This window comes from Aspergillus novofumigatus (assembly GCF_002847465.1).
Source record: "Aspergillus novofumigatus IBT 16806 chromosome Unknown P174scaffold_3, whole genome shotgun sequence".
Taxonomy (NCBI): domain Eukaryota; kingdom Fungi; phylum Ascomycota; class Eurotiomycetes; order Eurotiales; family Aspergillaceae; genus Aspergillus; species Aspergillus novofumigatus.
The window spans coordinates 2,571,348-2,591,640 of record NW_020194276.1 but is presented as its reverse complement, the minus strand read 5'-3'; the positions used below and the strand labels follow the sequence as shown (position 1 = coordinate 2,591,640).

Genomic DNA, 20,293 nt, shown 5'->3' with positions numbered 1-20,293 from the left:
GTAGTGGGGCATGTAAATGGTCACGTGATGTTCGACCATTGATGCCCGATATATCCATTGTTCTGAGTGCCCTGGTACCTTGGTAATGTTCATGGCCTCGAAGATTTCTAGAACGTTACAAGGTCTGCGCTACGTTCTAAGGTAACGTGGATGAATGCTTTACTGCGGACGTATTAAGTTGGATGCATTTTTCATTAAGCCACTATATAGTGTATTTGGCTGATCATATCATCATCATAACTCTTTATCGAACAGCATCGGGACCGGGCTGGCATCTCTTGGTCAGCCCGCCAATACTGTCATTTTTCGAAGCCCGCAAGGGGTCTGAGTCCAATCGTCATTTTTGAAGCGTGTCCGATTGGGTTGAGAACCATTTCTGTGTAGATTATAGGGTCCGCGGCTGCATTTACAGGTTGACGGCAGTGCGGAACTTGGAACCAGCGTAGACGGCGTTCTCACCGAGCTCCTCCTCGATACGGAGGATCTGGTTCAGCTTAGCCAGACGCTCGGAACGGGCAGGAGCACCGGTCTTGATCTGGCCGGAGCGCAGACCGACGGCAATGTCGGCAATGGTGACGTCCTCGGTCTCACCGGAGCGGTGGGAGACCATGACACCCCAGTTGTCGGCGTAGGAGTCCTTGGCGGCCTGGATGGACTCGGTGAGGGTACCGATCTGGTTGACCTTGAGCAGGAGGGCGTTGCAGGACTTGAGCTCGATGGCCTTCTTGATACGCTCAGGGTTGGTAACAGTCAGGTCATCACCGACAATCTGGAAGTCGGAAGTCTTGTAGAAGTAGCTCCAGGCCTCCCAGTCATCCTCAGCGAAGGGGTCCTCAATGCTGACAATGGGGTACTTGGCAGCAAGGGACTTGTACAGGTCGGCAAGCTGCTCGTAGGTGAGCCACTTGGAGGAGTCGCTCTCGGGGTTCTTGAAGTCAAGATCGTACTTCTTGACGTCGGCCTTGTAGAACTCGCTGGAGGCAACGTCCATAGCGATCTTGATCTTGCCGGTGTAGCCGGCCTGCTCGATAGCCTCGGTGATCAGGTCGAGAGCCTCCTCAGCGGTCTGAATATCGGGAGCAACACCACCCTCGTCACCAACGTTGCCAGCGGACTGGCCGTACTTCTTCTTGGCCAGAGCCTTGAGCTTCTGGTAGACCTCGGCACCCTGGCGGAGGGCCTCGGAGAAAGAGGGAGCGGAGCTATTGGTAATAGTCAGAAATCGATCAAAGGAAGCCAATCCACGTCGGGCAGACTTACTCAGGGACGATCATGAACTCCTGGAAAGCGAGGCGACCACCGGCGTGAGAACCGCCGTTCAGGACGTTCTGGAAGGGGACGGGAAGGACATAGGGCTTCTTGGTACCGGCGAGGTCGGAGATGTGAGCGTAGAGAGGGACACCCTTCTCAGCAGCACCAGCCTTGGCAACAGCCAAGCTGACACCGAGGATGGCATTAGCACCGAGGTTGGACTTGTTGGCAGTTCCGTCAAGCTTGTTAAGGAACTCATCGACCTTGGACTGGTCCTTCACATCGATGTTCTCCTTGATGAGAGCAGGGCCAATGGTCTCGTTGACATTCTTGACAGCCTTGAGGACACCTGTTGATCACATTGGCATCAGCGAGATATTCTTTGAGCACGAATATCATTATCAAGTAGATCCAAACGTACCCTTGCCGCCCCAGTGGGTCTTGTCACCGTCACGGAGCTCGTGAGCCTCGTGCTGGCCTGTCTCTTCGTCAGCACTCGAGGGTTTTAACGATGCTTAGTTTCGAGAGAACGAACCGGTGGAAGCTCCAGAAGGAACAATAGCACGGTGCAGACCAGTCTCGGTGACAACGTCCACCTCAACGGTGGGGTTACCACGAGAGTCGTACACGGAACGAGCGTGGATCTTGGAGATAGGCATTCTGACGAGCTGATGAAAAGGTCAGTTGGATGGAAATTGAGAGGAAAAAAAGACCGCAGGAAGTGAGAGGACTGGACAGCTGATATAGAGGAAAAAAGCCAGTTACGGGGTGTTGGGTGTGTGACTAGCAGCGGGGGTTGCTCTTCACCGATGACCCAAAATGAGTGAGTGGATGGGAGAATCGGTATGAGAGGCAAGTGATGCTGATCCAATCAATTGCAGACCACACTCACGGTGACTCAAAAGGACAAACTAACAGGTGGCAGAAGACACAAGGGATAGATTGCAGTATGAATAAACCCGTGTGGAAAGCCCAATTCCTCTTAGTGATGAAGAACAGCGATGGAGGGGTCAACAGTACAGGTGTGGAATGGCGGGGTAGATAGATGTTAATGATCTCAGAGTGGGAGGGCCAGGCCGGAACTTCACTTACATTTCAGACGGTAATGAGGATCTGAGGATAACTGGGGTTCAAGTGCAGCAAATGAAAAGGAAGATCAAAAGACAATCGATCTTCTTTAAGTTGGAATCGTCGTCTTCTTGTAGGTTGCCAATGATTGTCCCCCGGGTAAAGCTCATGATGGAAGCTCCGAATCTTCCCAACATCACAGTGGGGCAGCGAACCGATCTGCTTCTCTCGCTGGCTGAAGCTTCTCCTTTGCACCGTTTCAATTGCAACTGCAGCGAGATCTTCCGCTTTCCCTCGGGGCAAGGCGGGTGAGGATAGAGACGGCGATGAATAGGTTAGACCTGCGAATGAGAGCAGCAGAGCCATAGTGATCTACTACTGGATATGGAGAACTGTATCTTCTCATTTGACAAATTCGAATAACGGCTATGTGCTACTGCTGAAGAAATAGACCGGAGATACTCTACTTTCTAGACAGCTCTCTATATAAACACTGAATCTATACACCTCAAATTCAATCATGAAAGCAAAGTTTGTTAGCTAGTCAATGCCTATATTACACCCGTTGGTCTATTGCAGCTCAGTGATCATGAACAAACAGACAACGTAGCATGCTCCTGGTCAGAAGCGTAAAGCGTACCAAGACTGCAGAAACTACTTACAAGGTACCTACCTACCTGTCCAGTCCAGGCATCTTTCTACGTGTCTGGAAACTTCCATCCGTTGTGATTGCGTAATGGCCAGAAGTCATGACATAGATACCTTGATACCTGTATGCCTTGTAGCCTTGTGGCCTTGTGGCCTTGTGGCCTTGTGGCCTTGTGGCCTTGTTCTCTTGGCAATATCACGTAATCGCGATGTGGTAGATCTGGGTCATGTGATCCATGAGTGGTTGCTCCGTGAGCTCTCAACAGCTCTACCAAGTTGGAGTAGCGAGGTCAGGTACCCCATAATCATCAGCCTTCTTTTGTACACATTGTATTGCAACCCTCCCAAACCAACACTTTTTTAACTTCTAGGTCATCCTTTGATTTTACCCAACAACCGTGTGAAGTCCTACCCCATCGGCTTCGCCCTTACAACGATGAACGGCGGAAGCGACCCTGAGAGAGAGCAGGCGCTCGAAGATTACAAGAAGAGCTTACTAGAGCTTCGAGAATGGGAAGCTAAGCTCAAGAATCTGCGTATGGGCATCAAGGACCTGCAGAGAGAGTTTGATATCTCCGAAGAGAACATCAAGGCCTTGCAGAGTGTCGGTCAGATCATTGGCGAAGTGTTGAAACAACTGGATGAGGAGCGATGTATGCCATTTTCATAACTCCTATCTACCGAAATGTGCAGGGACTTGATCATCTATAACGATGAGAAGTTCAATACGATGATACAATAGCTAACTTTGGATGACTGAGATAGTCATCGTTAAGGCGTCATCCGGTCCCCGATATGTTGTCGGCTGTCGCTCCAAGGTCGATAAATCGAAACTGAAACAGGGCACTCGCGTTGCCCTAGACATGACAACACTCACGATTATGCGGATGCTCCCGCGTGAAGTTGACCCGCTGGTATACAACATGTCCTTGGAGGACCCTGGTCAAATCAACTTCGCGGGTATCGGTGGTCTGAACGATCAAATCAGAGAGCTTCGAGAAGTGATCGAGTTGCCATTGAAGAACCCCGAACTATTTCAGAGAGTTGGTATCAAGCCGCCCAAGGGTGTATTACTTTATGGTCCTCCCGGTACCGGAAAGACATTGCTGGCACGAGCCGTGGCAAGTTCGATGGAAACCAATTTCTTGAAGGGTAGGCACATTTCAATCCCCTCTTGTCGCAGCTGCTGACCCTGGTATAGTTGTCTCGTCCGCGATCGTCGACAAGTACATTGGTGAATCTGCGCGGTTAATAAGAGAGATGTTCGGTTATGCAAAGGAACACGAGCCCTGTATCATCTTTATGGACGAAATTGATGCTATCGGTGGCAGGCGTTTCTCTGAGGGTACTTCGGCCGACAGAGAAATTCAGAGAACATTGATGGAGCTTCTGAATCAGCTGGATGGCTTCGACTACCTTGGAAAGACGAAGATCATCATGGCGACCAACCGACCAGATACCCTTGACCCTGCTCTGCTCCGTGCCGGTCGTCTGGACCGGAAGATCGAGATCCCCCTTCCCAACGAGGTTGGCCGTCTGGAGATCCTGAAGATTCACTCCAGCACCGTCCAGCTGGAGGGCGAGATTGATTTCGAAAGCGTCGTGAAGATGAGCGATGGTCTTAACGGTGCCGATCTGCGTAACGTGGTTACGGAAGCGTATGTCACATCTACTGGCTCGTTGATTTGGCATGAGTAAATTGCTGACATTGCACAGTGGACTTTTCGCCATCAAGGATTATCGGGACGCAATCAGCCAGGACGACTTCAACAAAGCGGTTCGCAAGGTCGCGGAGGCAAAGAAGCTGGAAGGCAAGCTTGAATACCAGAAACTGTAGTTTTACAGCCCGATTACTTTTATGCCAATGACCTCATTCATTCATGAATGGCCACCTCGGAATTAGACAGAATCTACCACAATATCATGAGCATTAATTCCTGCCTTCATAATGTTTGTATGGTATATCTATCATGTAGTTTCATAGACGGGCCTCCCAGTTTCCCCGCATGGATAACCCGCAGCTGGACCTTGATCTTTGCGCCCGCGGAGCCTATGTCGTAGGATGAACCGTCTCACTACGATCTCATGCTGCCCAGGTGCAGCGAGGCGAGCTGAAACCTTTCCATTATCTAGACTAGAGAGTTGCCCGGAATTCAGAAGCATGCAGCATGCAGCAGCGAGAGTTGGTGCCAAGCCGCTTGCTTCCCTGAAGCAACTCCGCCCGTTAGACAGATAGATCTACAGATCGGCCAAGTCGCAACAAGAAGTGGCCACACCTACCATTTCCGCTGTTCGACTACCCTACTGAGAGACACTCCTCAAGAGGCTAGGTAGAAGGGACGCTGGACAACCTGGTAAGTACTTCAGCTTCTCTTATAAGTAGCATTGATTATTCCGCGGGCAATCGGGTTGGGACGAGCATATTGATATGTTTGTTTGGCTGCGGGACGGAGAAAGTTGGCGAGCTCAGACTGATGTCGAATCCCAAGATTGCTAATGCTTTGTCTCTCTCCAGATTGATCGCGTGTATTTACGGGTCGGATATCCTGACAATAAACGAATTGCGCATCTATGCGAACCCATTGATTCCTCTTCATACTAGGTCTCTCAGCAGCTGGGTCAACCCTGAGAGATCGGAGACAAACACAGCGCAACAATAGCCCGTAGTCGTCATGTCGAGCTCTCCAGGCCAGCGACTCCATAGCGAAAGCCACTGGCGAGCGAACCGCAATCCCACTGCAAGCCCTCTGGGCGGATATGGGCTATCGCAGCAGTCGACCGGGGTAGGGAACAAGCTCGGCAACTTCTTCGACGGCGGTCGCTCGCTCCCGATGTACAAGGATAAGCCGTACTTTGCGCCGCGGCGTACAGCGGGGAGGAGTAGGCGGAGGAAGATTCTGTACGGCGGGTTGTGTGTTTTCGTGTTGGTCTGCCTGTGGTATTTCATGGCGGGGTCGTCTAAGCGGCATAGGCATGGGTTAGACACGCCTGACACGCCCAAGGGCGAGGAAATGTGGAAGTGGCTACAGAGTCTTGGGGATCCCGCGACCGAGATTGAAGACGGTCACCAGAATATCGATTGGAATGCGCGAAGGGAAAAGGTTAGGGATGCTTTCATTATTAGCTGGGATGGATATGAGCAGCACGGATGGGGTATGTCCGCTTGCAATTGGTTTTATGAGGGCCGCACTGACTGGTTTACGGCTAGGATATGACGAGTACAAACCGATCGCGAAAGAAGGAAAACAGATGGTCCCAGGAGGGCTGGGCTGGATCATCGTTGACGCCCTCGATACGCTCATGATCATGAATCTGACCTCGCGGGTTCAGCACGCGCGCAACTGGATCCACAACTCGCTACAGTACAACCAAGACCACGACGTCAACACATTCGAGACGACCATCCGTATGTTGGGTGGCCTACTGTCGGCGCATTACCTGTCCACCGCTCATCCCGGACTCGCCCCAATCGCGGACGACGATGCGGGCTCACCAGGAGAGGATCTGTATATTGAGAAGGCGACCGACTTGGCGGATAGACTGCTGGGCGCTTTTGGGTCCAAGTCTGGAGTGCCGTATGCCAGCATCAATCTGAATACGTCGACTGGTATTCCATCGCATGCAGACAATGGGGCTTCATCTACCGCGGAGGCGACCACAGTTCAGCTCGAGTTCAAGTACTTGGCCAAGCTGACCGGAGAGGCGGAGTACTGGCGGGTGGTGGAGAAGGTGATGCAAGTTGTTGATGACCAGAAGATGGAAGACGGCCTGCTCCCGATCTATATCTATCCAGACTCTGGAAATTTCCGGGGAGACAACATCCGCCTGGGAAGTCGGGGTGATTCTTACTACGGTGAGTAAGCCAAGTATCTCCTTGGACGTCCTACTAACAGTGGCTTTAGAGTACCTCATCAAGCAGTACTTGCAAACATCTAAACAGGAGCCCATCTATAAAGAGCTCTGGGATGAATCGCTGATGGGCGTCCGCAAGCATCTGATTGCGTACACCAAGAATGCTCAGCTGATGATCTTGGGGGAGAGGCCGTCTGGGCTCCATGGGAAACTGTCGCCGAAGATGGACCACCTGGTCTGCTTCATGCCGGGAACCATTGCTCTTGGAGCCACCGGCGGCGTGCCGTTGAGCAAAGCCAGAAAGTCTCCTGACTGGACTCAACGGCAGGAAGAAGAGATTCTGCTTGCGCGGGAACTGATGAAGACATGCTGGGCGACCTACCTCGCGACTGAGACGGGTCTGGCTCCCGAAATCACGTACTTTACCTTGGACGACCCTCCGAAGATGTTCCACGACATGTACCCGGACTCGACGGCGAGCGCGGGCAACCGCGAGTCCCAGGGGGTTGATTTGCCGATGAAGTCACAGCCTCTTTACCCGCTGGACGACAAGACCCTCAAGTGGCGGGAAGACATCCAGATCCAAAGCCAGGACCGCCACAATCTCCAACGGCCGGAGACGGTCGAGTCACTGTTCTATATGTACCGCGTGACCGGAGACCAGATGTATCGCCAGTGGGGATGGGAGATGTTCAAGTCCTTTATCCGCCACACGGCGGTGGTCGAACATGACCACTCGCACGAGACCGATGTTCCTGCCGATGCCGATGCTGCAGCTGCAGGAGCGCAAGCCGAGAAAGTGGCGCGTCCTTCGCGGATTACAGGATTCACATCGCTGAGCAACGCCAACACCGTGCCCCCCGTAACCCGGGACAACATGGAGAGTTTCTGGATGGCAGAGACGCTCAAGTATTTCTACTTGCTGTTTTCCGACCGGGACTTTATCTCCCTGGAGGACCATGTGTTCAACACGGAAGCGCATCCGCTGCCGCGGTTCCAGCCTACGGGTGATCTGAAGACGGGGTGGACGCGGAAGCCTCGTTAGCTGTCCTGCGAGGAATCTTAGATGAGATGATGCTGTACATATATACATTCTTATGTGTTTTCGAAATAGCATAATGCAGTAACGAGGCTGTTTCTACCACTCTTTCTAGTCTACGAGGTCGACCGGTCCAGCGCCGCCTGAATCAGTTTCTTATACCCGCGCACGGCCTCCTCCAGCTGCGCAACGGTCAACGCTTCGTTATCGCCGTGCGCAACGTGGATAGTCCCCGGTCCATAGAGGTACCGCTTGACCTTGCCGTCCGGACGGGCATGGAGCTGCAGGTTCGGCACGTCCGTCCCGTAGTTGACGGTAGTGACGTTGAACCCGGCCACATCTGTATCCAAATCCTGCGGGCCATATCCCTCCAGACTGAAATTGACAACCACGCGGTCATCGCCGCCCGTCGCGTCCCGGACAGCCTTGAGGACAATCTCGCGCGCCTCGTCGTCCGTCCCCGCCGCCAGCCGCACGGCGACGCCAGCGCGTGCCTCGCTCGGCACCACGTTCACCGCGACGCCGCCCTCCATCTGCCCGATGTTGACCGTCGTGCGACCGTACTTGTCGCTGGCGGGCAGGCCGCCCTCGCTCGCGGGGATATCACCCAGCTGATCCACGCGCGCCAGCGCCGGCAGGATGGCGGAGATGGCGCTCTCGCCTAGCCAGGGATACCCGGAGTGAGCGGCGCGGCCGTGTGCGGCGACCTCGAAGCCCAGCATGCCCTTGTGGCCGGCGACGAGGGCCAGCTCGGTGGGTTCGCCGAAGATGACGGTGTGGAAGCGGCTTGGGGAAGGGTTGAGGTCTGCAGACTGCGAGAAGGCCTTCATGCCGTCGCCGCCGGTTTCCTCGCCGACGACGAAGAGGAGGCCCAGGGGGGCGGAGGGCTGGGCAGCGAGAGTGTCGAGCGCGGCGAAGATCTGGGCCGCGACGCTGCCTTTGGCGTCTACGGTACCGCGGCCGGCGATGAGGATGTTCCTGTCGTCGGTGTCGTTGGCATCGCGGTGCAGCGAGTATGGGATAAAGGGGGGCACGGTGTCAATGTGGCTGGTGAGGAGGATCTGGGGCCGTGGCTCGGGTGCAACTCATCCAGGGAATGGGATTGGGACTTGGGGAATGCGAAGATGTTGAAGCGTGCATCCGACTCCGTGGTGACGGGCTGCTTGATCACGGTGAAGTTGTGGGATTCCAGGAAATCAGCCACAAAGGCGCCCGCTGCGCCCTCGTTTCCGGAGATTGACTCGATTGAGACGAGGTCTCGATGGAACGAGAGTAGAGGCGAGGCATTTACCACGTTGTCCAGAGAGTTTTGGCTGAACTCTGTCCGAGTCTCTCCCACGATGCTGGGGATATCTGCTAGAGGCGCCTGCGGAGATGCGGGGTGCGGAGGAGCTGCCGCTGAGAGCGCGGCGCTGAGCAGGAGAGACGATAAGGGTTTCATCTCATGGATAGATGAGAACCAGTGGATTGGAATTGGGAATTGGGATAGAGTTTGAGGCGCCGGCGGAATTATTAGTGACAAAGTTGATGAACTGTCGTAAACCACGGTATATTGCGTGATAGGAGAGTGCCGACCGTGACATGGTGACATCATCACGTGATATCGGCTGTCAAAAGGTTATCCATCCGCCTCTACAGTACTACTACGACGAAATGGTCTGCTCCGTATCCAATGGGGCAATGAACTTATTTGATCCCTCGACTGATCGATGCGTCTATGAGGAGTCATATAGATCCCTTGGTCTTGGGTTGTACTCCGTAGATAGATCGAATTGACGCATACACTAGACACATGGAGTGTGGCTAATGGATAGCCATTGTACTCCGTACGAGCAGATATGATCATATGCCTAGGATCTGAATCAATGCATCAGTTTTCTGCCATTGATAGTAGGATAGTACCTCTTGAGACCGGAGTAATAATAGTGCGATCTCATCGTGTTCAGACTTCCACGGTAAAAAGTATCCAATCATAATTCTGCCGAGGAAAGGATCCTCAAGACGTTGCCAACGGATTATTCTTATTATTCACGGAATTGATGGAGAAAACCATGGAATCATAAGAGGTCACATTTACGTCAAAACTGGGTCCTTTCCAGCCATGAGGTCGTACCCAGTGGACAGCCATGTGGTCCTGACGGAGGCACCAAGGCTTCTCTTCATAGGCTGTAGATAGATACATGGTCCAGCGTACTCCGGAGTACACACTACACAGTAAGATGAGAAATAAGTTAACTGTCAACTGTACAGTACTTTTTTCCTGTACATATATCTTATTATCACTTCATACATGTACATAATACATATACATATACATAACTTAAAGTATGCGAACTCCTCAGTGGCTTGACTGCTCAGATAGACCTATTCATGCGGTAGATACTGAGACTGTCGCACGACAGCTGAAGCTCAACCTTTCTTCCTAGTACTAGTCTGTCTACCTCTCTAGTGATCAGCCACCCGGTAATATTGTGATGATAATTAGAAACCAGGCTATGACGACAAAGGCTCTCGTCTAGCAAGTCCATCAGAGTCTAGAAGACGCTGCTCTTTGCTTGTTCGGGGTCCAAGTGGGTTTATCCCGAAGTGGTGGACTCCGATCTCGCATCAGGATTAGCCGACAGTTGATTGGTAATGCCTTAAGCACTAAACTAGCAGGATTAAGGGCATTGGCAACGGTTTCTGTTTCTGTCTAGCAGTTGAATCAGGTCAGCTGCATTAACTGACATATTATTCTTTAGACTTGCAACATAAAACATTATGAGACATTGTGAGTCTAATAATACTAATAATAATAACTAGAAAGTTATCATCGCACTGAACAGAACAACTGTAGAACTATCCCTTCTAGAAGAACTCAGTGGACGGGAGAAGCCACAGCAAACCGTGGCAACTGGCGAGCAGGAGTCCTCAGGCAAACCAAGTTCCATGGCTTACGCACAGCGGAACGCACGGAGGTCTTTACTTTTTACAGTATCTGCTGTGTTCTGATTCGTAGTGCCACTCTTTTTCCCTTTTTTGGGGGGTCTGGGTCTGGTTCTAAAGAAAAACAAAAAGTGAAAAATGGACATGGAGAATTGGAGATAGTCAGTCGGACTAATTCAGTTGAGCCTTGGAGACTTGATCCTTGTAGAAGAATAATAATCCTACTCACATCTGCTAAGAACAGAATGAAAAATCCTGCTCCATTTTGCCTCTTTTTGCATAATTCTTCGTATTAGGAGTATCACAGACATTTTCATTCCATCGGATTGTAGATATCCTATCCTCGTCTTGTCCTCTGCTTCTCCTCCTCTTTCTTCTGTCAACCGTGACACTCGCACCAGTCACCGCGTTTTCTCCCGATCCTTGTGGTTGTGAATGATCGATTGTTTGGCAGCTAGCTTGCTTGTTGGATTGAGAAACTGCATCCTCTCCCTCATCCTCCACTGAGCTGTCGTCCTTTCGTCCTCCTCGGTCTGTCTTCTTCCCACTCAGCTGCTCCACGTCTGCGTCTGCTGTCGGCCCTACCGCCTGTTCGTCGCCTTCAGGCCCAAAATATCCTCTACCGCTGTTCTTCAATCAATCACGTCTCTACAGTCAGGAAACAAAAGCAATTATCTCGATCTCTGTCTATCGGCGAACTGGTTTTCCTCGCCCGTTCAACTCTTTTCCTCCTCCTGACTCATCCATCGCGACCTCTTCTTTCCCTCTGGTTGACCGCCACGCCACGTCTACTTCCTCCTTCCAACTCATCGGTCCCCTGTTTGAAATAAGGGCTCTTGCCTATTTTCTCTTTCTCTTCTGCTGCCTTCAATTCGTTAAATACAGACAGACAGTCTAGCAGCAATCCTCATCAGATCATGTCTCTGTAACTTGGTTCCATCCTCTGCTTCTGAACCGCGCATCCGCATGTGAAAGTTTCACCCACACGAACCCAGTTGCAGTCAAACCAATCAACCCACCACCACAGGGACAATTCCCTGTTCTTGACCACCATGTTGAAACTCTCACAATTACTGGACGCCAAACAGCGTAACAGCTCCGATACATATGCAGACATCTCGCCATTGTCCCGTCAACCCCCTCAGTCCCCCTTGACGGCCGATCTCTCAACCCCGGTCTCGCCTGTGGTCTCGCTTTTCTCCTCCAAAGGTCATACGCGTGTCTCCAGCTCCGTCTCCTCCCTGGTCTCGTCCCCTGGTCAGGGCAATTCCATGGAGAGCTCAAGGAATGCCCTGACAGGAGTGAAGGAGGAAACCTGTCAAGCCAGGGATCTTGAGGAGGAATATTTCCGTACGTCCTTCCCTCCCACCAAATCTTTGTTCTGCTTTGCATACTGATTACTTCTCTGCAGAACACTTTGACCAAGGCATGTCTGTTGTGGACGACGCGTACTTTCGACCTTCGGTCGATTACCCTGAATCTTACGATTTGAACGACACCGGAATGGACACCCCCCATTCCACCAAGAAAAGACGCGCCGACAGTCTCTCCGGTAAAGGCCTGTCGCGCATTAGTTCTCGCATTTCCACCATCTCCAACCGCCGGAGGTCGAATCGCGTGTCGGACGGTCCCGATGCCCTGGACGCCATCGGACCCAGTCTACGGTCCCGGACAAACTCCGCCTCGTCCATCCGCGCCAGCCCGACTATAAGTCGAGTCGACTCCACCACGATTCCGCCTTCACCTGCAAGGACTATCTTTGAGGAACGCCTGAGCGAGTCGGGGGCACAGCCCATCGACATTGCCAAAGCGAACAGCCAATCCCAGGATGACTCGGAAGCTCCACAAGCCACCACTCCTCTGCTTCCTCCCTTCATGGGGGATGAGCCTCTGAGTGTTACTGCCTCCCGAGTTCAATCGCCTCTGCAGTCACCATCGGTCGCCGACGTCTCCGAGGAGAGCCTGGACAACAGCATGACGTCTCCAGACCCTCGCCTGGCAGGACTTCCGTCACCTCCGCTGTCGACCAAGCCGTCGGTCGCGTCTTTCAATCGTCCACGCGCCAGCACGATGCGGACGGTGTCTGGTGAGGGTCCATCCTTCTCGTTGACCGATCCAAACGACGAGTGGGCGACCCAACTTGGCCATGCCAATTTCACTATACAGCCCGAGCCTTATGTGCCTGAAGTCTACGATCTGAGCTCATTCCGGCAATTGCGCGAACACTGGGACCAAGCACAGTGCAACTTTACCAAGCATCTGGTTCGGACCGGTGAACACTACGGTGTGACCTCCACCATCTACAAGCTGACGGAGGCCAAGTGGGACGCGATCAACAGTGAATGGAAGCGCACCTACGACGAGATGTTGTCCCAACTGGACGCGACCGACGGCTCGCTGATGGGCATCATCCAATCTCAAGGCAACCCCTGTGAGCCAGTCAAAATTCCTCGGCTACACGATGAAAAGTTCCCCGAACTGGGCGATGGCGAGATCGTCGGTCCCATGAAAATTGCTCCGGCGGCGAATATGCCGGCACGCTGCCGGAGCCGATCCTTGAAACGAAGCTTTTTCAAGTTCTTCCAGGATCTCATGTCGCGATCCTGATATGCATTCGCATTCATTTACAGCAATTAATGACGATAGAGTACTCCCGAGAGGTTTTCGATGTACAACAACTTGTAATAACCGAGCCCCTGGGGTTGATTTGTTTGAGCGTTTGACGACTAATGTCTCTTTTTCTAATGACTGAACGACCACCTCCATGTGCCTGCGACTACTGACTCGCGGAGCAATTGCATTCCTTCAACAAACTTCTTTTCATATGTTCAATATTCTATGACATGAGGACAGACGGACAAGTTTTTTTGGCGTCAGGATTGGGCTGTTCACGATGAGAAGCAAACAGTGCTGCAGATCGTGCAACCGTTCCGTTCCCTGTACCACGCACAGTCGGTGTCTTGATGTCGATGCGTCTGAGAAGGCGTGCATCCGTCTCTACCCAAAAAGAAAGAAAAAAAAAAAAAGAAGCATGAATGATACGGTCTGCCGTGTATATGTATATATGTACCCGATATACCCAGAATTTCGATAATGAATCATAGAGATTACTTTGACCTCTCTCTCCCTTTGTAAGGCCATAGTCGAGTTTAGTGGAATCAGTAAGGGTATCACAAAATCAGAGTACCTCTCCATCGATCCTCCGGCTCCACATCAGCCAGTCGTGCTTGCTCATCTGTGAAGGTGCTCGAGTCTGCTTACGGCAGGACCATACTGAGGGGCCCTTATCTGTCAGTCGTTACCTCACTCTGCAGTGTGCACCCATGCACATGAGGCAGGTTGGCAGCTGATGGAATATACCTCTGCTAGCTGGCATAGGCGGGAAAACCCATCACGATAGACAGCGTCATCTCCAAGGTAAAGCCACGCAAGTAGACAAGACACCACGACAGTGATGAGCTTCTCCGTAAGGTCTGAGAATCAAACCCAGTACTGCCCCCATATCCGTCTTGCCTCTTCATCCCCCTGAAACCGAAAATCCACGCGGACGATATCACTGAACCCTTCCTCCAGGGTGGGCTCTTTGAAGCGTTTCAGGAAATCGCCGAATGCGATGCCGGGGAGTGGCGCGCGCAATTCGGGGTTCTACAGCGAATCAATCGTCAGTCTCATTTTCAACGTCAAAAGACAAAACATAGACGTACCAAGGTTCGATTCGCGGCGCGAACGGCGTTGTTGTGCTTGCATAGTTCCAGCGGACTGGTGAAGTGCACACATCGAATGGGGACGTTGAATTCCTTTGCGACGCGTACCCATTCGGCGCGTGTGTTGGGGTCTGCGTTTGTGTTGTCTGTCATGGTGTCAGCAGCGTGGTCCTGCTGGAGACTTGTAAAGTATAGAACACCCACCCACGACGACGGAGGAACCGGCTGCGAGAAACTCTTTGGCGACTTTGATACATTTCTGTCTCTGTTGGTATTCAGTATCAGTGTACCCGTTTTCATGTTCACCGCGAGTGTACACCAATCGTACCGTCTTGAGAAGGTCCTGATTGACTCGCTCGTAACCCAGCGGCTCGAAGTGATTCCAGTAAAAGGTCGATTTACCCGCGCCAGGGCTGCCGCAGAAGATGACCAGCTCTCGGGGACTTTGCCGGGTGAAAGGGGCAGGCACTGCGGTTGGTCAGCTTGGTATGCATTCAGCTACGGGGACAAACAGAAGTGCGACTGACCGTCGTCCGCGGTGTCAGTCTTGACGTATGAAGAAGGGTTGAAGGGCTCCTGGACATCTTGGGGCGCCTGATTGAGGAAGAACTCTTCGGGTGTTTTGAATGGGATCCCGATGTTTGACGCGAAGCCTCTGCGACGCTTTAGTGCCACTTCTTGATCCATTCCCGGATGAACTCACCGGTCCACCATTGAGTGATCCCGGGGACGTCCCGCCGCATCGCCCACGTAGAATGATACAGACAGATCGACGCCAAAGACGTCGAGGTCGTAGTCTTCCACAAACTCCTTCCACATTCCCGTTCGCGGTTTTCTATTCTCGTCGTCCGCCGTGGCAGCGTAGACGCTGATGGGAATGTCAATCTGGCGCATCACGCCTGTCACCCTTTCCTTGAAATTGGTTAAGCTCTTCGAATCGGCGCGGCCGCCCTTGAGATCTTTCTGCAGGCTGATCCTCTTCTGGTTGGACATGATCACAACGTGGTACCTGTGGGTTGCGGTCAGCTTGGTTGCCGTCGTGGAAGAGACATGCCACCTGCCCATCTGCATTCAGCTCCTGGAGTCTTGTCGGTACATTGGGGGAAAACCACTTCCAATCTGAAGAGTCCCGCGGAAAGGTGTTGCCGGAGGCTGTCACGACCAAAGTAGAGTCCTGCGTTGTGGCGTCGTCAGTCTGTCTTCGAATCTTCGTGAAAAGCCAGAAGAGCTTACAAGATCGAAGGCTGCCACTTTGGCCTTCTCTCTTCGTGCAGGTTGTTCCCCTGGACCGGTTGCGTACTTTCCAATGACGAGGCTATTGTTGACGACCCTCCATGTGATCTTCTCAGGCTTTTTCTGAGACGTAGGTGTGAAAAAGGAGGCCACAGTACGCTCTGAGCCCGTAAGCCGATGCTATTGCAGTCCTGTAGATATCTTGGAAGACTTACTTGTGACTGTTGATTCGACTTTTCTTTTGAGCGGGGGCGGAGAGATGGCTCTGGTGGGCGAGGCCGCTCTTTTGGCTGCCCGGACATTATCCCGAGTGTCGCTAGCAAACTGAGAATCTTGACGGTAGTATGGTCTGGTTGATGTGGTTGAATTTTACGAGAGAGTGACTGAATCTGGTCCCGCGGGGTTATGGGCTGGAAAACTGACCGAAACCCGGCATCAGATGGTCAACAGATAGTCGATGAAATCAAGAAAATAGTATATGCAGCAAGATCCAGAAGCTAGAGGGGTCAAACAGGTTGTGTTGCGTTACTTGACTAAGATATATCAGAATTGGGTATAAGTTGAGGTTGACGCGCCCGCACGCGTAAATGAGGTTCACGAAGTCACATGGTCTATATAAGTTCAAAATGCCTGAAGTAGTGGTAGACGGCCATAGGCACCAGCAACAAAATCTAGCCTCAAAATTTATCGGATTATCATTGCTATCTCGTTTTTACTTGGGAATGGCACACAGCCCTGGGAAGAATTTTAATCCAAGGTGAATAGACGACGCCGGGTATCATGCTAGTATAACTCTCAAAACATAGACATGAGATCACTTTGCTCGAGTATCCAAGGACAACCGATCAGCTTGTTCCAGACGAACAGCGGATTTCAATTGCTCCCTTAGCCCAAAGAGATGCTGAGAGGCAATCTTCATGGTCTCCTGATTGCCGCCATCCTGGACTGTGATGGCGGCCTGTAAGACGTAACCTCCACTCCTGTCAAGTGGTGTCATTTCATTTAGAGCTGGCAATTGCCGCCGAGGCTCTTGAGATTCAGTGGGGTAGTGTAGGACGCGATGTAAAAAGATGACAATGTCGTTATGAATGAAGATATCGCCCTCCACTGCATACTCGGTGACAAAGCTGTATCGGAGTCAACCAATAGTTTCTAGGATCTAAAACAAGGAGATAATGACTGACTTGTACCCCCAGGCATTCATCGGGACTGTAATATCGCCTTTAGGAAGACTAGCACTGGCCATCAGCCGGGCTGTGACGGCCGACCGGGTGGCTGCCTCGGGGATATCCCTAAACTCCAATCTCCAGGGTTGGTTCTCGTAATCATAGTAGTGCGTACGGACGGACGATTTCTCATCCGTCCCTGACATGTGTGCATCTTGGTCGGCGACCGGTGAAGCAGGTGCGCCAAAATCAGCCTCGGAAACAGGGCCAACGACCTGGGTGTAGAACATGCCACCATTGAGCATCTTGTTCAGTCGCTGCAATTCTGCGCCCTGCAGATCCTGACTGGCACCTACACGGACATTGACCAGTCCGGGTTTACGGTATGCTTTGAAGACCAGTCGTCTTTCTAGGCGATGTTGAGGTTGCATGGCAGTCAACCCTGCCAGCTGTTGGAGTAACTCACGATGCTGATGCGCCGGTACCGAGGCGAAAAGCAACAGCTCATGCATGATGCGTCATACGAAGACGAAATAGGGCCGGGTTGGTGGTCGAATGATATAAGGCGATGGTCACTGATATGCTCAGATCACGGGAATCACAAGCTGCCAACAACCAGAGTAGCCTAGCCGCCTGAGGCATTCAGTACCGGTGCCTGACAGTCCGGATCCGTCGGCGTTAGGAACGGGCAAAAAAAAGTTCAAAAAGCGCGACGGGTAAAGTCGGGCAGCGGGAGGCGGAATGCACCGAATGTTCGCCTGAGGGTCGCGAGTCGCGAAAGGTTCACGGACATTGTGAGTCCGTGGGCTGATCGTCCAGTTGGAACCGTGAACAGGTCAACGGGAAGCGGATTAACTAAGTTTCCGGCTATCAGCAAGGTGATGTGGTAAAAGAGTTTGATAATCTTACCTAAGACTGATACCGTTCTTGGTCATGAGGAGGTACTTTCGTGGATGATGATACTTCGACAACTTTTCATATGTCCGACGAACACATGTCTCTAACTCTCTCTAGCGCATTCGGTGACTTGTCTACCTGAGACCGACTGATATGGACGGTGGTATGATTTGAGAATACGACCTAGTCCGAGTGGTCCCTACAACTGTTTGGTACTTTTGATGTGATACGTTGCAACCCCATTGTAGATCATCCACATGTTCGGTCTCCGAGACGAGGGGAAGCGGTACTGGTGAGGACTGAGGAGCAACGCTTAAGGCATGAGAATGAGGAATAGGCTCACCGAGAATGCGGGTTGGGTAAGGATTTGGGGAAGATCTCGGTAGTTCAATTCCCATATCAGTGGTAGTACAGAGTACCTGTACTCCGTAGTAATTATGTAGTTAGTACACAAGTTTTGCAACTCGTATCCGAGCGTAGTTGGAGACCATTGGAGTACGGAGCTAGAATGAGCTGATCTGACGCCGCCATGGGGTGATCCCCTCAACAACCCATCCTCGACCGAGTCTACCTGTTCACCTGCAGCCTAAATGAGGTCTCCCGGCGTTCCTTTCCAATAAGAGATCAGCAGAGGAAAAATTACTGAGAAAGGCGTGAGAATCCTCCTCCGCAAATTCCGAGGGACCCTTGCATGAGTGCGGAGGAGGTCATTCAAGTGCATATACTGTGTAGTAACAGAGACTGAGGAACAGAAGACTATACAATGATAAGTTACTGGATCTGGTGTCTTCACAGAGTAAAGTCTAAGGAAAAGGTGTCTGAATTCTCTCTCTTTTCCCCGCTGGACGCAAAAGGCCGGTGGAGAGGGACACTCCCGCTGTGCTTGTGCTTGGGAGGAGAGTTAAGCTAACCACACCACCACCGTCACCTTATCAGAATAATGTGAAACCCACCCTCGCTTCTCCTCCCCTCCTCCTCTTATTTTAACTTAGATTCCCACTCATTGTTCCCTCTCCGGTCTTTCCAACCTCTCAGTCTTTTAATATTCCATTTCACTTACTTTGGATAATTCCCCTACACCTTCACTCCACACAAGGCTGGGTAGTCGGCCTGCTAGCAATCATCAAAATCTTGCTATACTGAAAAAGGCTACCTCGGGCGGATCGGACAGTACCGGATCTGTTCAAGTTCTCGCGCAATTCTCGTCGAATTGATAATCTTCTCAACCTACTTTCTCTACCGCACCATTTCTCCTTTCGATTCTCTCGATTCTCCCCACATAACAGCTTCATCTCATTCAAAATGCGTGCTACGGTTGCTCTGCGAAGCGTCGCTCGGACTCCCCTGATCCGCTTTGTCGGTCGGCGTTCTGTGCCTCGTACGTATTATCTAGAGTTAGCTCCTGGTAATCTATTTGATTGGTGAACTAACCATGCTGTTTTCGCTCCTACTCAGAATCCATTGATCACACTCCTCGCCCTCACCCTGCTTCTCCCTCGGGCGTTCTCCCCGACTCTTTCGCTGCCTACCGCTCCAAGGCTCAGCAGCACGGCCCTCTCGGTCGCGCTTCTTTCTCTCAGGGATCCGTCGGCCGCTTGCCCGGAGCTGCTCTCGGCCCAGTTCAGCCGAAGCAAGGCGAATTCTTCGATCGGGCCGAGCTTCCCGCCAGATTCCACCGTCTCCCATGGACTGACGCTGAGATTGAGGCCATTGAGACCGGCGGTGCGAGCCTTTATGCTTAAAAAACACGCGTGGATGCGTATATGAGGGATGACACGATTGATGTGGAAGCTCATGTCGACGAACACAAAGAGACTCGCTCAATGACACGTCAGGACGGAGGAAGTGGTCACCATTGGCTGATCGGAGGTCATGGGGATGATAGTCGTTTTGCTGTTAATTACGGCTTCCAAAAGTGCCGTAGTATTGGTGCGTCAAGTGTGCCATACTTTGACCTGCAGTACTTCACTCCCGTGCTGGTGATGAATCGTCGGACAAACGACGACTGTCACCTCCGTCAACGGCTGTGCCTGGCCGCCTCTCTCCGACTGTTTCTCTCCTTTTCTTCTTTTGCTCAATTTTATTCGTCAATTCCTTTGGGAGGCGCTGGTGGTTTGCAAGTCATCGCACTTAGCGATTACAAGTTTGGTCTATTTTCGGGCGCGTTCAACACCGTGGGGTTTCTTTTGATGTTTGACTGTGGTATTTCAGGGTCTAGAGACATCTGTACATATTTCTATAAAAGTCCGCTGGAATGGTTAGACTGTTTTTCGTCGAGAGGTTCGGATTCCTCTCGCTGGTTATTGTTGACAACAGGAGTCTCAACGATGAAACTACGATGCATTTCTGAAAACCAATCACCTTTGGGCTGTCTTTCCTTGGCCCTGTAAATTGATAAGCATACATAGACGCGAAAGCTGCCCTTTGAAATGGTTGCATTGTATCTCGAGGATGATCCTGGCATGAGATATTTCCATTGTTCGTCCCACGTGTCCTGATTCGCAGGAGCG

General features: G+C 51.8%; 8 protein-coding genes across 8 annotated transcripts; 4 read left to right on the top strand and 4 right to left on the bottom strand.

The window, feature by feature from the left end:
* Positions 1-406: 406 nt before the first annotated feature.
* Positions 407-1,910, bottom strand: aspf22 (enolase acuN; the record flags this gene model as incomplete). Its single annotated transcript, XM_024822164.1, has 4 exons — positions 407-1,202; positions 1,261-1,600; positions 1,673-1,729; positions 1,787-1,910. 4 exons carry the CDS (start codon positions 1,908-1,910, stop codon positions 407-409), a joined length of 1,317 nt encoding a protein of 438 aa, XP_024684300.1.
* A 1,292-nt stretch (positions 1,911-3,202) lies between these two features.
* Positions 3,203-4,913, top strand: rpt4 (proteasome regulatory particle base subunit RPT4). The gene is made up of 4 exons (XM_024831786.1): positions 3,203-3,620; positions 3,733-4,119; positions 4,169-4,625; positions 4,684-4,913. The coding sequence occupies exons 1-4, from the start codon at positions 3,404-3,406 to the stop codon at positions 4,802-4,804; spliced, it is 1,182 nt and encodes a 393-aa protein (XP_024684299.1). The 5' UTR covers positions 3,203-3,403; the 3' UTR covers positions 4,805-4,913.
* A 726-nt stretch (positions 4,914-5,639) lies between these two features.
* Positions 5,640-7,864, top strand: P174DRAFT_419616 (glycoside hydrolase family 47 protein; the record flags this gene model as incomplete). Its single annotated transcript, XM_024824794.1, has 3 exons — positions 5,640-6,120; positions 6,176-6,820; positions 6,870-7,864. 3 exons carry the CDS (start codon positions 5,640-5,642, stop codon positions 7,862-7,864), a joined length of 2,121 nt encoding a protein of 706 aa, XP_024684298.1.
* Positions 7,865-7,919: 55 nt separating this feature from the next.
* On the bottom strand, positions 7,920-9,299 carry P174DRAFT_482123 (M20 family metallopeptidase; the record flags this gene model as incomplete). The annotated part of the gene is made up of 2 exons (XM_024830729.1): positions 7,920-8,836; positions 8,893-9,299. The coding sequence occupies 2 exons, from the start codon at positions 9,297-9,299 to the stop codon at positions 7,975-7,977; spliced, it is 1,269 nt and encodes a 422-aa protein (XP_024684297.1). The 3' UTR covers positions 7,920-7,974.
* A 2,536-nt stretch (positions 9,300-11,835) lies between these two features.
* P174DRAFT_430042 (uncharacterized protein) lies at positions 11,836-13,390 on the top strand (the record flags this gene model as incomplete). Its single annotated transcript, XM_024825604.1, has 2 exons — positions 11,836-12,133; positions 12,195-13,390. The coding sequence occupies 2 exons, from the start codon at positions 11,836-11,838 to the stop codon at positions 13,388-13,390; spliced, it is 1,494 nt and encodes a 497-aa protein (XP_024684296.1).
* An 873-nt stretch (positions 13,391-14,263) lies between these two features.
* P174DRAFT_366468 (putative DNA 3'-phosphatase Tpp1) lies at positions 14,264-16,014 on the bottom strand (the record flags this gene model as incomplete). Its single annotated transcript, XM_024822113.1, has 9 exons — positions 14,264-14,428; positions 14,488-14,633; positions 14,692-14,752; positions 14,816-14,955; positions 15,015-15,142; positions 15,191-15,513; positions 15,545-15,661; positions 15,721-15,881; positions 15,936-16,014. Coding segments are annotated over 9 exons (1,320 nt in total), but the record flags the coding sequence as incomplete, so codon positions are not given.
* Positions 16,015-16,534: 520 nt separating this feature from the next.
* Positions 16,535-17,398, bottom strand: P174DRAFT_367586 (mediator of RNA polymerase II transcription subunit 18; the record flags this gene model as incomplete). The annotated part of the gene is made up of 2 exons (XM_024822183.1): positions 16,535-16,847; positions 16,905-17,398. The coding sequence occupies 2 exons, from the start codon at positions 17,396-17,398 to the stop codon at positions 16,535-16,537; spliced, it is 807 nt and encodes a 268-aa protein (XP_024684294.1).
* Positions 17,399-19,085: 1,687 nt separating this feature from the next.
* On the top strand, positions 19,086-19,525 carry P174DRAFT_430039 (alpha-ketoglutarate dehydrogenase subunit KGD4; the record flags this gene model as incomplete). Its single annotated transcript, XM_024825603.1, has 2 exons — positions 19,086-19,161; positions 19,239-19,525. 2 exons carry the CDS (start codon positions 19,086-19,088, stop codon positions 19,523-19,525), a joined length of 363 nt encoding a protein of 120 aa, XP_024684293.1.
* Between the last annotated feature and the right edge of the window lie 768 nt (positions 19,526-20,293).